This window comes from Dryas octopetala, chromosome 1 (genome assembly GCF_963921425.1).
Source record: "Dryas octopetala chromosome 1, drDryOcto1.1, whole genome shotgun sequence".
In the NCBI taxonomy this organism is placed as follows: Eukaryota; Viridiplantae; Streptophyta; class Magnoliopsida; order Rosales; family Rosaceae; genus Dryas; species Dryas octopetala.
In genome coordinates this window covers 20,890,697-20,906,771 of record NC_141366.1, presented here as the reverse complement: position 1 = coordinate 20,906,771, position 16,075 = coordinate 20,890,697, and the positions used below count along the sequence as shown (strand labels likewise).

General features: G+C 35.1%; 1 protein-coding gene across 4 annotated transcripts; it reads right to left on the bottom strand.

The window, feature by feature from the left end:
• Positions 1 to 1,669: 1,669 nt before the first annotated feature.
• LOC147299041 (spectrin beta chain, brain) lies at positions 1,670 to 14,403 on the bottom strand. 4 transcript variants are annotated; one of them, XM_086228929.1, is made up of 16 exons: positions 14,283 to 14,403; positions 13,165 to 13,506; positions 12,401 to 12,641; positions 11,697 to 11,974; positions 11,285 to 11,452; positions 10,318 to 11,082; positions 10,119 to 10,213; positions 9,518 to 9,580; positions 9,303 to 9,391; positions 9,131 to 9,196; positions 8,326 to 8,955; positions 8,102 to 8,170; positions 7,848 to 7,918; positions 7,690 to 7,747; positions 3,317 to 3,581; positions 1,670 to 2,909 (listed from the first exon to the last, which is right to left on the bottom strand). In XM_086228929.1, exons 2-16 carry the CDS (start codon positions 13,437 to 13,439, stop codon positions 2,269 to 2,271), a joined length of 3,774 nt encoding a protein of 1,257 aa, XP_086085055.1. In that variant the 5' UTR covers positions 13,440 to 13,506; positions 14,283 to 14,403; the 3' UTR covers positions 1,670 to 2,268. The 4 variants fall into 4 exon arrangements, with proteins under 4 accessions (XP_086085055.1, XP_086085056.1, XP_086085057.1 ...); XM_086228930.1 differs by having other exon boundaries at positions 12,407 to 12,641; XM_086228931.1 differs by having other exon boundaries at positions 12,428 to 12,641.
• Between the last annotated feature and the right edge of the window lie 1,672 nt (positions 14,404 to 16,075).

The following is a 16,075-nucleotide window of genomic DNA, read 5'->3' as shown; positions in this document are numbered from 1 at the left end:
GGCCTCTCTCTACTTTTGGGTCCATTAGGATAGATATGGAATAAATTATAAACAAGGTTGGCAAATGGCAATATGTCCATATATATAATATCCATCATTATCAGCATGCCTTTATTATCCCCATATATTAGATATAATAGGCTACAATTAATGACCCTATCTTCCTTTACTTTAAAGCATAGTAGCATACGTCTTTTTGGATTAGGTTTGATTTATCAAAGATTAATGCTGCATTCGTCATTACTTTTCAGTGAAAAAAGGTGGGAGCCAAAATATTAAATATTACATGTTTTCACCAATTAGGGTGCTCTAGATACTCATGTTGTTGCGTGAAACACATCGTTAAAGAAAATAATTAAAAATTTCTTATATGTAATATTGGTGCACAAGCTAATTAGCTTAATTATTATATTAAGATGGGCAAAATGAAATGGTGCTAATTAATTAAGCTTCTTTTAAGCTTTGAAACATGCATGTCACCCATGCTCTTGTGTCTACTCTAGTTTGGAGTAAATCTGATAACATGTCATGTCTAAGTGCGTTATTGTCGTGTCACATGATGGTATTTTGATTCTAAACATCACTCCTACATAATTTACGTATGTTCAAGTATATGATCTGTAAATAACTCAATCCAGTAACATAAATCTTATTAGTTAACATTTAATTTTTAACGTGCATATATGTTAACGTGTTTAGAATTTTTCTAGGTCTATCAGGTTGGGCATAGGTGGTTTGTTTGACCACTCCTTTTTCAAATACTTGATTATGATAAAGGGAACCAATTTATTTGCACTCAAAAGGACTTGAATATTTATGCATCAATAATATGGTTTTAAACAATATCTTATATGATTTTATAAGAGAGATTCTTTGGCATTGACTAGCATGATTGCTAAAGCTAACCTGATCTCCCATAAAACATATATAGCGAAGGGCAAATGGTAGGAGACCAAATCCAATGCTTGCATTTGATTAACATTATCGTCCAGAATTAATGCCAATATTGACTTCTTGTTGGGGGATGGCGGTTTGCATATATTAGTTTTGTGGTCAACTGTTTTAGTAATTAACAAAAGCAATAATCAGGATCGTACACAAGCATATTTGTTTATCATTATGAGTTTTCAGGAAGATACATACAGAATAATACAAATTTCAACCAACCCTTCACGTCAGGGCCGCGTTTGTTGGCTTCTATATTGTATCGGTATTGTTCCCGACTTAAGCACCTTGAGACGTATAAGTGTGAGATTTTATTCACAAAAGTTTCAGTGCAATGTAATTTAGAGAGATATATATCCCACATAATATGCCGAATATTATTAAATACTCACTTATTTGATATGCTATAATTATATTTATATTTGATCCACACAACATCTAACACTTCATTCATGACAATTGCTTGGATTAAGTATGTAATTACAATAGAAATTAACGTTATCTTCAACGATAATTGAGTGGTACTGGTAACATGCACCAACAGGATGAGAGAGTAGAATGACAATGACAAAATGAACAAAAACTGAAAATCATCATGCACTAAAATGATAATTTAATTAATTTGGATCTACTACTGTAGAAAAATGCCTAACATAGGATTAATTCATGTTTTATTTCATGGGAATCCATGAAAGTGAAATTTGTGGAACGGAGTCAGATGTCATAACAAAAGTAAATTGTCACAAAAGCATTGTCTAATAGACCAAATATACCAACCAAGTCCCTGTACATTAAATCACTGTACTCTTTTTCTTCCATTGTCAATGCCCTCAAATTTGAACTTCTTCAAAACATCCCAAACCAGCTATATGCCAAAAAATAAATATATATATTTTTTATTTTATACAACCGTCCTGCAATCCTGTGTATTGAGACTAGGGCTTGTAAGAATTTCAGGCAATTTACGAATCATTTTTGAAGTCGGTGTAGAAGGCCTCCTTTTCACAAGAAGTGAGATCTAACCAACCACTTTGGCCACATGCAGACCCAATTATGAAATCAGTGCAAGCCTGGTATGCTTCTCTTGAGGGGGATATTTACTATTTAGAACTTGTACAATCAAAGAAAATTACACATCTAGGGATGACATAATCAAAAATCTTCAATTACCTCATGACATTCGTTACAGTAGAAAGAATTACAATTACCTTACAATTACAATTGGACGTGCATGCTTCGGCTAGACTGGTTGGTTTCAATCTTAAAATTGGCTTTAGATTTCTAATATGACCACCAAAGGCAATGGGGTTAAATAGAACTGTCTTATATAATCATATTCAACTCCGAGAGATCATCCATAGGTATTTCAAGACCAATGGAATCATGGTCTAGCAGGCCATCTTCATCAAAGTTTAACCACGAAGGACCTAGCTCGTCCATCGAATCTATCTCATCTAGTTGCAAATTTGCAAAATCAATGGGTTCATCTGTCCCTTTAGATTTACGGACAGGAGTATTACTGGGTAATGACGGCTGCACTCCACCTTTTTTATTGCTGGCATTGGGCACTGATTGACTTGATAAATGGGTATTCTTTTGCTTATGCTTCCCTTTGGTTTTGCGTTCACTTCGGGAGATGTCCAATGATGAGCGACCAGCTCCACCAAGAGAATTGTTTCTTACAATATCTCTGTTTTGGTCATCATCTCTCTCACTTCTCTTTCCCTTTGCTTCGTGAACTGTGCTGTCAAGAGCTGAAGTTACCCTTGAGGAAGCACTTCCAACAACATCATTAATCAGCACTTCCCTCTTCTTTCCCTTGTTCAAGTTCAACATGGACCCATGCTTAGGAGAAGCTTGCACAGACGAGTCAATGACAACATGAAGAGCCCCTGATGAACCCCTGTCGAGGTTATCACTATGGCAATCATATCTCCCAAACGGGCTGGAAACTGCAGCTGCAGCTGGAGAATCAAATGGAACAATAAATCTTATATTGTAAGAACATATATATATATATATATATATACCTATATATAGGAATATAGATTGATCTCTATTAAATTAACCTGTATTACAATACAACTTTATACACTACAATAACAATACTAGATAGTATGGTAGAAAGATTCAGACCTAAAGCAATAACTGATTGGAATTTTCCAACAATATAGTTAAAAGATCTTTTCCCTTAAAACTTGAACCATCTAAGAACAAGAAAAAAAGGAAGGAAAAGAAAAATAAAAGAAGAAGACATGGTCCTCAAGCAAAAGAACATCTAATGCCTGCCTGCTTTTGATAGATTAAAATTAAATAACAAGCATTCATTGATATCATACAAACAAGCATTTAAAGGTCTAACTCGACATACCTGATCCTTTGACTTCCACTTGATGGGAAGCTTCGTTGCATGTATTACTGGCAGTTCCGGAGCCAACACAGTCAACAGATTTTGCAGCATTGTTGCATGAAGGTGCAGAGAAGATAACATTCTGCAGTGTAGGATCACTAAAGCAACTAATGCCCCTTTCTTCAAATTTTCGACATCTGGCAAGTGTACGTTTGAGAAAACCCAACGCAACTTGTTTTGAAACCTTACGTACTGCACTTTTTGAACCATTATTCCCACGGCAAGCCTGTAAAATTTAGGTTGATAGAAAATGTTCATTCTATGATGCCATGGTTGATCATCATCTGATTAAAATCTCACCAATTATTACCATTATGCCAGAAATTATAATTCCTCATAAAACATTTAGATATAGTGGCACAATTGCAACCCAACAGACCCACTATTTCACACACCCCCCCTCCTAGGGAACACACCAAATCCTTAAAAAAAAAATTAATATTCTGTTCCCACCCACCAATATTCTGATTTCTGAAACTGTCCATACCTCCTTCTCCTTCCCCTAGCCCTAAGCGCAACCCTAAAAGAATTAAAAAAAACAAAAGAAATTGTATTTCCATCTGATTAAAAATCCCACTTAAAGTCACAGTAAGAGTATATATCCAATTATTTAACACCCCCCCCCCCCCCCCAAAAAAAAAAAAAAAAGTCTATATCCAACATACAGATTTACACTAAATACTTCAACTCCATGATGTGGGTTTGTGTTTGAAAGAACTATACGAGTGGCCTACAAAAGACATCAGCCATGCTAACTCCATCAAGCAATGGAAACCCACATTGTAAACAATAATATTGAATCCAATGGGTAGAAAGAGAAAACCATGCCCCCTTCAAAATATGCCTAGTGAGAAAGAAGGTATTGGCAGACGCATTCCGTGCAGGTTCGGTACATTTTGATATGATAGGGGAACAAAGAAATTGTGCTCCATGCACAGGAAATAAATTCCTGTGGGGGCTGTTTCTTAGCTCCAATATGAGTTGTTTCCCAACTAGAAGTCTAGTGATCTCCAGTGGAGGGAAATTGATGCATCACCAGTAGGAAGAGAGAGGAAATTAAATGGAGGGGAGAAGAAGTAGAGGGAGGAGGAAATCGGACGGAAGCAACTTTGAGTGAAATTCAGGTTTATTCAATAATCAAGTCTGACTAGAATGTAAACACGATGACCTATCTATAGAGGCCAATACAACCAGACACCGGTGAAGTGATCCAAGATAAATACAACCGGAGAAAAATATATCAAAGTCCCAAAATGATAAACATGAAAAGAATATATCAAAAATCCTAAAATGATAAACATGAAAAGTGATAAATGATAGATGTTCAATCTCTATGAGAAGTTGTTCACTGTTTAGTACTCAAGGAAACAAGGATTTGATTGTTAGTTGTTTCCTTTTGGATCCTAAACAGATATGGCCTTGCCCACAATTTTTTTTTTTTTTCCAACATTTTCTTGATTTAAGTAGGGTTTAGAAGTTGTCCTTTAGGGAGGTTTTATGTAGGGACAAATTGTAATAAAAAAAAATTAATAACAGGGGGTGGGGATAGCACCACTCTATCCAAGGTCCTAGGAACTCTAAAATTTACAAGCATAATATGTTTGCACATGACTAATAGTACAATGAATCATTGATGGTATAGTTAACCACACTAGACAAAAGATACTCCTATATCAGATCACTTGACTCATAGGCACGAACACAGAAAAAAGTGGAACCGCAGAGTTCATATTTCGTGTTCCTAATATCAGCAAGATATCAGAAACATATCCTTTGGTTTTGCATTAATTTATTTATTTCTCTGTTTGTTTAATTGAAGTAATCAAGTAGGTTTTGCCTAAGTTTATTTGTGCCTAACTTTGTCAAAATCCATGTTTTACTTTGCTCACATTATTGGAATGTTTAGCTGTAGATTAGCTGGTTATTAATTAGCTGATTATTTATTTTATTGTTGACCTTTCTCTTATTAATTAGGATAAAGTACTTTCCTATCTTGGATTTTATTGTACAGCTAATATACCTCTCTAAGAGAAGAATAAAGTCTTCAGAAAATTATTTTCTAAATTTCTACATGGTATCAAAGCCGGCTATCCACGTGTTGTGCCAAACGGCCACACAGGCTCCAACATCGCCCAATATGAACTATCCACGTGTTAGGCTTGAGTGATGCCACACGTGCAAAGGCGTGTTGAGAAAATGATCCCACATCGAAAATGTGAGGCCTTGCATGGTGGCTTATAAAGGTTTGGGCTACTCCTCCTATTGTCAATTGGTTTTGGGATGAATGCCTAGATTTTTTATGGTATCAGAGCCAGGTTGGTGGCCAAGGGTTATACTCAAACTTGTGGGATCGATTACCAGGAAACTTTTGCACCAGTAACAAATATGAATACTATTCGTGTTCTTCTATCCCTAACAGCCAACTTGGATTGGCCTTTGCAGCAATTCGATGTGAAAAATGCTTTTTTGCATGGCGACTTAATGGAGGAGGTTTACATGGATCTTCCACCAGGGTTTACAACCGGTTCAGATGTTGGCAAGGTGTGTAAGCTGAAAAAATCTCTATATGGTTTAGAACAATCCCCAAGATATGGTGTGGAAGATTTAGCCAGTCAATGAAAAGAATTGGTATAAACAGAGCAATTCTAATCACACACTCTTCCTAAAGCATAAACAAGGTAAAGTGATTGCTTTAATCATTTATGTGGATGATATGGTGGTTACAGGTAACGATGAAGAAGAAATGAGGGAACTTTAGAGCTACTTAGCCACTGAATTTGAAATGAAAGATCTTGGTTCTTTAAAATATTTTTTGGGGATTGAAGTTGCTAGATCAAAACATGGCATTTTTCTGTGTCAGAGAAAGTATGTCATGGACTTATTAAATGAAACAGGGAAGCTTGCTTGCAAACCTGCTGACACTCCCATAGAACAGAACCATAAGCTAGGGGAGTATCTAAAGCAAATTCCTGCCAATAAAGAGAGGTATCAAAGATTGGTTGGAAAGCTAATCTACTTGTCACACACACGGCTTGATATTGCCTATGTCATGAGTGTGGTAAGCCAATACATGCATGCACCAAATGAGGATCATATGAATGTTGTCACCCGGATCCTTAGTTACATGAAATCTGCTCCTAGTAAAGGTATAATGTTCTCAAGGCATGGCCACCTAGATGTTGAAGGGTACACTGATGCTGATTGGGCAGGCTCTACTGATAAACAATCAACTTCCAGATATTTCACCTTTGTTGGAGGGAACCTAGTTACTTGGCGTTGCAAGAAACAAAATGTTGTTGCTAGGTCGAGTGCTGAAGCTGAATTCAAAGGCATGTCACATGGTGTGTGTGAGCTGTTAGGGCTAAGGAAATTTACTTGGAGAGTTTGGCTTCAAACCCAAGAAAGCCATGAATTTGTATTGTGATAACAAGTCTGCGATCAGCATTGTACATAATCCATTTCAACATGATCGTACTAAACATGTTGAAGTGGATAGACACTTCATCAAGGAGAAATTGGAAGCTAGAATTATTAGCTTTCCATTTGTGAAGACAGAGGAACAATTGGCTGACATTCTTACAAAGGCTGTCTCGAGTAGAGCTTTCTATTCCCCACTCAACAAGTTGGGCATTCGTGATATCTTCGCACCAACTTGAGGGGGAGTATAGGAATGTTTAGCTGTAGATTAGCTGGTTATTAATTAGCCGATTATTTATTTTATAGTTGACCTTTCTCTTATTAATTAGGATTTAGTACTTTCCTATCTTTGATGTTATTGTACAGCTATATATACCTCTCTAAGAGAAGAATAAAGTATTCAGAAAATTATTCTCTAAATTTCTACACACATCTGTGGATCAAGGCAGTTTAATATTTGTGAATTTCTGCGACACAACCTAGGTTAGGCCGATGATGGGACCAATACTGTAATTTTCAGCACAGACTACTTCCTAAATTACAAAGAATCCCATATTAACCTCTAACCCTAGGATTCTGGCACACGTGCAAGTGTGTGACTGTAGTAATTGTAGGAAGAAGAAGAGTCCAAATGGAATCGGTTCTAGTGGTGGATTTTGTCTTCTTGAATTTTTATTGGAAGACAAAGGTATCCTAGTAAGATATGGGGTGTATATGTTAAAAGAAGGATATTTTTTAGAAAGATAAAAGCATGGATACAAAAGCAAATCCTGTTCTATAATAGTATACATCAACCCTATTGGTCCCAGCAATATATCTGGATCAAGAAACATATCAAAGGCCAATATATTAAAGACCAATGAACAACTTGAAAATGAATAAATGCAAAAGCTGAAAAATAGGAATAAACCAATTACCATTCGTTTTCTGTAAGCCATCTCGATAAGCTGGTCCATTGCAACTAGTTCAATTCTCCTGTATATGAAACTACATTAATCTAAAACATCACTACTCAACAAAGAGAATAATCTAAATAGTAAAATTGGTAAAACATCCAAAGCATTGTGAATCTTACCGTCTTTCTGCCGCTCTTTCTTTCTGAATAGTTTTATCAATTTTTGCTAAGTTTTTCTTCTTCCTCCCAATCTATTAGTTATGTAAAAGAGATGTAAGAAATGAGAAAGAGGACAATCAGAGGAATTTATAATTAAGAAAAAAAAGTTCAAAATGGAAACCAAAAAGTAAACTCAATGAGGATATCACAGTAAGATGCATAGATGCTGTGATTTATATAGCCTGCACAAACAGGAAAATTTGGGAAAATGTAACCTGTTGATGCAGCCCTTGCTTGAGTTCCATTATTTCTTGATTAATCACTTCTCCCTCTGTTAGATCAGGCTGCGACAAGGCAAACATAGAGAAAAAAAATCACAAACAAAAACAAAATGAGGGACAAAGGTGAGAACTGTAGATAAAACCACCAAAGAGAATACTGGCATAAAACTTGTACAGGAACCTTATATGATGGATCAATGTGTGAAATGAAAGCTTACCAATGCCTCCGGACATAAACCAATACTCTGTAGCTCCAGAAGAAGCCTGTCATCCAGGCACATCAACTGATATTGGGAGTCGGATGAAGGAAAGCTAGGAGTATTTAGTTCCCTAGGTTGCAGTTGACCAAGATCAGTAGGACATATTTCACAGGCATGCCTGACATCAGAATGTGAAAAGTCATTATCTCCCTGCCACCGTTCATGGCTGTGTAAAGAACTGGACATGCTTCCATTCCTAAATGTATTAGTCGCAGCATTTCTATCACAAGAAAGTCCATCCAACAAGCAATTTTTCTGACTCTGAAAATCCACTTTCGACTCAACTTCAGATTCTATTCTGTCCCAATCTTTTGGTTCAACGTCAATCTGGTTACATGAACCACAATGAGAATCGTCACTTGCATACTGTACATGTATATTTTTCCCTTCACTGTGGTGGTAAAGTTCTTCAGTTTCATCTTCTTGAATCAAAGCAGAAAGAACTCTTTGGTATAGTGGAGTAACCTTTTCCAACCTTCTCATGTCAAATTTTTCACATAAAGCATCAGTCTTCGATGAATCTTTATTAAAATGGTTCCCTTGTCTTTCCCCATAACAATTAGGGAATTCTCCATGCATAAAAACACCCTGAAAGAATAAGTTCACAACTAATCAATATTCACAAGAAAGTTCGACTTATTTTTCTATAAACCCTTTTTCTCCTTTGAGTTTAATTGAGTAAAATTTTTTTGAAGATCCCAAAATAAAGTAAAACAGATAAGAACAAATAAAAAGTTCACAAGAATCATGGCTAATTGTATACCGAAACATTGTATTCATCGCCAAACATCTGAGACAAACTCTCACCAAGCTCCTCCGCAAAACTTAGCTGTTCCACACAATATCAAAAATGGGGAAAAAATTTGTAAGTGTCTGATCAAGGATACTTGTACAATTTTAGATGCATCAAGGTATCCCATTTACAGATTTACTACCTGCCGCTGCAAGTAACATATGTCCTCTGAGCTGATAGAACCAAAAATTGATTCCACTTTCTTCCAAAATGGACCAGAACAGGCAAGGTCTGCAGAAACCAGCCAGAACTTTAGTGATAGGTACAGACGTATAACATAAATATTCTGCTTTTGTAGAGAACTTTTGAACTGTGGGTGCATGTGTGTGCTTGCATTAAAAAGGTCAAGAAACATACTACTAGCATTACGAGCAGAATTGGTAGCCAAATATAGTTCTTCATGATCATCATCAGATTCACCTGAAAAGGACATGCCAATACATATTAAAAGGTAATATTGCCAAATTCTATGTATGGACATTTATTACATGTGTTTCCACAATATTTCTTAAAGAAGTGGTTAAAAAAACACAACGCTGACAAACAAAACACATATAAACAGAAAATAAAAACTACAAAAACCATTTAAAAAAAATGGACTGTAGAATTATTAAAAAAAAGAAAAACAACAAAAAATTATCCCTGAAGATGTGGAACCTATATAGCAAGACAGGCAAGTGCACAGGTCTCTAACACTTCACATTTATCTTTCTCTGTTTTTAATTGAAGTGGGACCAGGGGGAGAGGAATTGAATGCCAAGGTATTCCTCTAACTACATGCAAAACTGCAAAAGCTATAGTTACATCAAAATGTACATTGTCGATTGAGGAGAGAAGGGAAAATCTAGTATTGTGACTATTATCAAAAACGCACTAATATTAGTAAATTTTGAAGAATTTTAGATGCCAATTAGAAGAAGAAATCAACCTAACTGAAGTTACATTATTGTAACACTACCTGTGAAATCTGATGAGCCATTATATGTTATTGGCCCAACACGAGTTAAAGCCTTGCGATCTTTCAGCTTTTTCGAAGGTGGTCGACCTGTTTTACTAAATACCATAAACTATCGGTGAGAATCCAGTCAAAATATGTACTCAATTCACTGACGTAATACCTATGAGACAAATACCAAAAAAAAAAAAAGTATAGACACCTTTTATTCTTATCAGACATAGGTTTCAAGTCTTGAAGAGGCTTTGTTGTTGGTAAATTATCTGATTGCTCCTTCATTGGAGGAATGCCAGGCCTTGTCAAAGATGGACCCCTTCCACTTCTTCCTTGTCTTCGCACACCATCTCCAATTTCTTTAGTTGGTAATCTATTCTTCTTGATGGGCAATAAACAAGCCCCAACTTTTAGATCTGCAGCTAAGGCAATGTCACTGCTGTCCGTTCCCTTTACTTTCAACTTGGTTTCCCCAGCTCCCGATTCTTCACTTCCAGATAATCCATATGGAGATGAAACATTCTGAAGCTCCCTTTTAGATTTCGAGGTATGATTATCTAAACTGCTAGCAGGTTGTGATCCATTGGTCCCAACAGAAGAAGTTTTAGCACTAAAATCAGAAGTTGCAATGCCTTGATTGGAAATCTGAGCCTCAACATCGTTTGATACAGGAGAAACTAAATTTGTTCTCCTTGTGCGTGAGCTTTTATGCGGTCTCTGACCAACCCACTGGGCCATAGGATGTATAGAAGAACCACTAGACGCTGCACGCTTTTGATTATTCATCACACTTGCCACTTGGATCTTATTTTGCCCAGTAGGTTGTTCCCAACCTTGAAAAGCTCCAGATGAAGGGTGAACATTAGGAGCGGAGTCTAAACTCATTATGGAACCAGTTCGTGGTGCCCTAGAAACCTTTCCTTTTATCACTGTATTAGCACTGCCTGCAGGGTTTTCCTCCCGAACATTTAGCCTGATGCACAGAGCCATAAACAAATCAACAGCCTCATTTTAACCACTAAAAGCGAAGCATGCAATTACACTTTCAAGGTTATCAGAAACAAAATGTTGTGGTCTTTAATCAAACACTTGGTTTACTACTTCAAAGTTCAAATATCTACTAGATACTGTCAAAATCATAGATGAATAAGAATATATCAAAACAAAATACATACTTATTGTTTCCTTTCAACACAACCTTCTGCTCTAGTACAGCTGAACGATCTTTTGGAACAGGAGCGCTTTCGAGCTCATTCTTGAGTACTGTACAGGTACTGAAATTAGTAGACTCAAAAGAACCATCCGACTTGCTGATTCCACTAACTCCAAGGGAAGATTTTAATCTGCAAAATATGAAAAGCTATATAATATTAAAAAAATTCATTTTCTTCGCCTTTTACTGCTTCCAAATGTGGATGATCATATAGAGCTGCAATAAACTTCCTAACACAAGAAAAATACCCAAACTATAAGTATCTCTATACTTAAGAAATACTCATACTACAGATTTCATGAACAGTAAGAAATTGTGAACCTCAAGCAGAATTACAAATTAGAAAATCCAGTTTGATAGAAATACATGAATACCTGAAACCATGAGCATCACAAGATCGTAAATTAGAATCACCACTCAGCTTTGGATGCATAGCTCGTTTTATATCCCGTTCACCACCCATAATTCTATTACTCACTGCTCCCACAGAACGTTTCTTTTTTATTTTTTTATCCAACCCTTCACCTCCAGCAAGCAATCTGCGGGTCTTTTCTTCAATCCTAACAGAACCCCCACTAACAGCCTGAAGCATACTTTCGTCCTTTCCTGTGACCACCTGTTGCCTTGAGGTGGCAGCTGACCTAACATCTACCTGGTAGCATTTAGAAAGCGTGTACATCTTAGAGACTAATACAAAGAAGCTTGCATTGATCACTTCAAGGAGCATGAAGCTAAATAGTTAACCAAAAGAAAAGCTGCTTGCAGTCTAAATGCTTGAAAACTCTCCAATCAGTTTAGTATTAAATTTCTGGTCCAACAAGTGGGCTTGAACAGAAACTTCTCTTTTTATGAATTTCTCTGTGTTTTTTTCTTTCTGTGAAATACAAAGACTAAAGTCGGTTTATTTTCATAACATAATGATTTTAAAGAAGACCAACACTAAGACAATAATTGTTAAAGAAAATCAAAATTAAGAATTACTTTTTCTGCATTCCATTTTAATTAAATAAAAGTATTTTTGCTAAGCCATAGCAACCTAGATTAAATTTCAAAACTACAATTACTTCTGAATACAAACCCGCACATCAGAAACGGAAGTACGAACACGTTTATTGAGCCCAACATTCTTGGCCCTGTCTTCTAATCTTTGAGTAGTATCATGAGGGTTTTTATGAATTTGACTTCCCAGCTTCACTAAGCTTACTCCATTGGACCTCTCACTTGATGAAATATCATTCCGCTGTCTCTTCTTTGAGCTCAAAGCTTCTCTATACTTATCCAATTTGAATATGGAGTCACGCAACATTTTTGCTCTGTCCCTGGTACCAAAAAAAAAAAATCATGCTGTTAATATATGCCATACAAATTCTAGTGATTGCTCCATTAAGAGAAGATTACATAGGACTAAATTTGTAGCATGCTAAAATATACGGAGATTTTTTTATATAAAAGGACCAATCCTTACAAGAATACCAGGTATATATATATATATATATCTCTCTATCTCTATCTCTATCTCTATCTCTATCTCTATCTCTATCTCTATCTATCTCTCTCTCTCTACCCTCTCTCTCCCCTCTGTCTATCTCTCTATCTCTACCATGTGTGTGTGATATCCAAAATATCAATGGAGGTGATTTACTACAATTGTACCCTTCACTATGAACAACACCATGCATCACAAATCACAAGGCTGAATGCCCCCTTCCGATTCCAATCTAATGAACCACAAACACCCCATTAATTACTTTTGAGACATGAGCAACAGCTTCAATGATGTATAATTCTGTGGTGAAAACTGTCATAGAAAGAGGTAGCTGCAGTATGGTGAATTGACTATACCTGGCCTTTCTAGAGGCATCTTGCACGCTTTCTTTGAAGTGCTTTAGCTCCTCTGTTGCCACCGGAGGGGAAGGTTTAGGATGGGCAACCCCGAAAGAATGGTCCTCTGATATACTCCCAAGAGGAAAGCCCAGAACCCTTCTGAGCTCTCCCGAGCGTGGATATTTTTGATTGCCTAACACAATGGGCTCCAATGGCAAACATTGGGGCAAAGGAGGCATAGCTGATGATAGTGTCGCACTACCCCGGCTTAAATTATTCCCAGAACTTAACATTAGTCTCTCAATTCCCTAATTGAGCAGCTTCTGAACCTATCCAAAATCAACTGGCATTTGTTTCTACCTGATGAACAACAAAAAGAGTAAGTTTCCTGTCAAATACGAAATACCTACCCATGTAAAAAAGCAACTAAGGAGAGTACAAAAATACTAAATGAAACTTCTATGTAACAAGCATGTAATGCCTGTAGCGAGACCAAAAATGCAGCTCGGGAGAACCAAGAAATCAAGTTCAATTGAGCCTCAAACAACTCTTTGACCTAGTTGGGTTATTTTAAATATACATGTTCAGGAACGCAAAAATATGTTCCTTTACTTTCCTAATTTCCCATGCTTTATGATAAACCAAACTGGAAAATTGTCTTGTTGGACATCAAACCTCATCGCACTTGATCACTTCTTTGACATTAATAAATCAAAGTTTGTATAAACCCCACCTATAACCAACCATAGTTAACTCTGAAAGCAAACATTACAGCGTAACACCCCATCAAAATTTGAACTTCTAAAACTTTCACATTTGCTCAAAATAGTTTTTTAAAAAATTATAAATTAAAAGTCCATCCAACTCAGCCCAAACCCTTGTTTTTTTTCTTTCCTTTTTTATTTGCCCTTCATTTCCCGGGTTTTCCCAGCAGCCAAACATACAGACCTAAAAGGAAAAAAATTTAGCATAGCCCAACAACCTACGCAGCCCTAAGCTGAGCCAACTTTTCTTTAACAAAAAATAAAATAAAATAAAATAAAGAGAAGAAAATCTAGGTTTTGAACAAATTGAGGCGAAATTGAAGTGAAACTTGAAATGGGCGAAATTTGAAAAGCAAGGGATTAGAAGAGTACCTGAGATTCAAGCAAGTCAAGCTCAGATCAAACCTGCAATCAGAGAAAGAGGAACTACGTAATAAAAGCGGGAGAGATTAAGTCAGGTTGTATATATACACATTCTATAGAGGTATATACGCACACGTAATAGAAGCGTATCTTTCTTCCTCTTTTTTTCTCTAATATAAATATTCTTTTTGGTCAGAAATGTAAATATTATTAGAAATTTAGAAATGAATGATGTTAGAGTGAGATCATTAGATTCGAATAAATGAAAATTGCCGCACCATTTAAATAAAAAAAATTTAATCAGATAAAGAGGTTTTTTTATGCAAGTCGATATTAAAGAGTTCCGGCAAAAGTTCTTCTTTTTTCAAAAATAGTAAATCTTTTATAAGAATTTTTAAGAATATGAGAAATTTTTTATTAATTTGTTGGTTTTTTAATATTTGTAAGGCTTAAACTTTAATATTTAGTCTTTAGGTTATATACTTTATCCCCCAAACCTAAATCAAAAGTATTAAACTCTTATAAATTTTAAATTTTTATGAATTTGAAACAGTCACAACTATATAACAAACTGATTTGTAACTTAATTCAAAATGTCTTGCTCTACATTAGTACCTAAACTAAAAAAACTTAGTGTTTACTGCTTTATTAAAAAACTATTTATATTTGATATTTAATCCTAATTTTCTATTTTAATAAAGAGTGTTCATGTTAAATACTAAATATAACTTTTTCTTATTTAAAAAAAAAAAAAAACCTCTTTTTTATAAGTAGAAAGTATGTGGAGGGAGGGAATTACTTAGAAGCCAAACACACATTTGAACATATATAACCATGTGAATTAATTAGTGATTGGGTAACCTTGCGAATTAATTAATGATTGGGTAAATTCATGTATCATGAAAGTGAAACTTATTATTTTCAAAATAGAAATTTGCATATTTACCACCTAAACTATAGGGGCCGGGGTGTGTGTATTTACCACCCAAATAAATTTTTTTTACTAATTATCATACAAACTTTGTTTCATGCAAGGAATAAAATTTCGTGTTTCGAGGAAATTTCGAAGATTTTTAAATTTCGACAGAAATTAGATGGAAATGACAGAAATTGCTATCAAAATAAGGAAATTTTGAATGAAACTTTACCATATGTTTATTTAACATATTATCTACTAAATTGATAAAAAAATATTGAAGAAATCAAATTATATAGTAGGTTTCATGTGATATAAGGTGAATATAATGCGCACTGGAGCAAATACTGTTAAATAAAATTAGTATAATGAATAAACAAAATTAATATATTCTTTATACTGTATAATTTAATTATACACTAAAATCTAAACCATAATACTCTATATATTCTATATACCATAATACTCTTTATACTCTATAATCTATACATTATACCATATATACTCTATATTTTTTAGGATATTAGGTTTTAAACCCTTTAGGATACTTTTAATTATTTTTTTATATAGAGATGTATTAAAGTTTAAGGTTTAAAATAACTAAAAGAAATCTGAAACCTGTTTTTTCTTCTTTTCAATTGCCCAAAGGCCCCAAACCCCTCCTCATTTTTTTTCTTTCCTTACTTTTTTTCCCCGTGCCTTTCTCTTCAGTTTTTTTATTTTTTATTTTTTATCTTTCCTTCCTTTTTTCCCGTGTCACTTACTTAGCCAAACTTTGTCTTCACTAAGTGTAACAACCTAAATTTTGGCTTATGGTAATTTTGTTACTTAAATTTTTCAAATTTGTTTTAAGGTTTTTTGAAAGGAATTAGAAATTTCTTTAAAT

What these genes read in the sequence shown, in the direction of transcription:
- LOC147299041 (XM_086228929.1), bottom strand. Translation starts at nt 13,439, where the DNA reads ATGTTAAGTTCTGGGAATAATTTAAGCCGGGGTAGTGCGACACTATCA. An exon ending in GATGCCTCTAGAAAGGCCAG is followed by an intron (nt 12,642 to 13,164) that starts GTATAGTCAATT and finishes TTTTGGTACCAG; the next exon opens with GGACAGAGCAAAAATGTTGC. An exon ending in TATGTTACTTGCAGCGGCAG is followed by an intron (nt 9,197 to 9,302) that starts GTAGTAAATCTG and finishes TGTGTGGAACAG; the next exon opens with CTAAGTTTTGCGGAGGAGCT.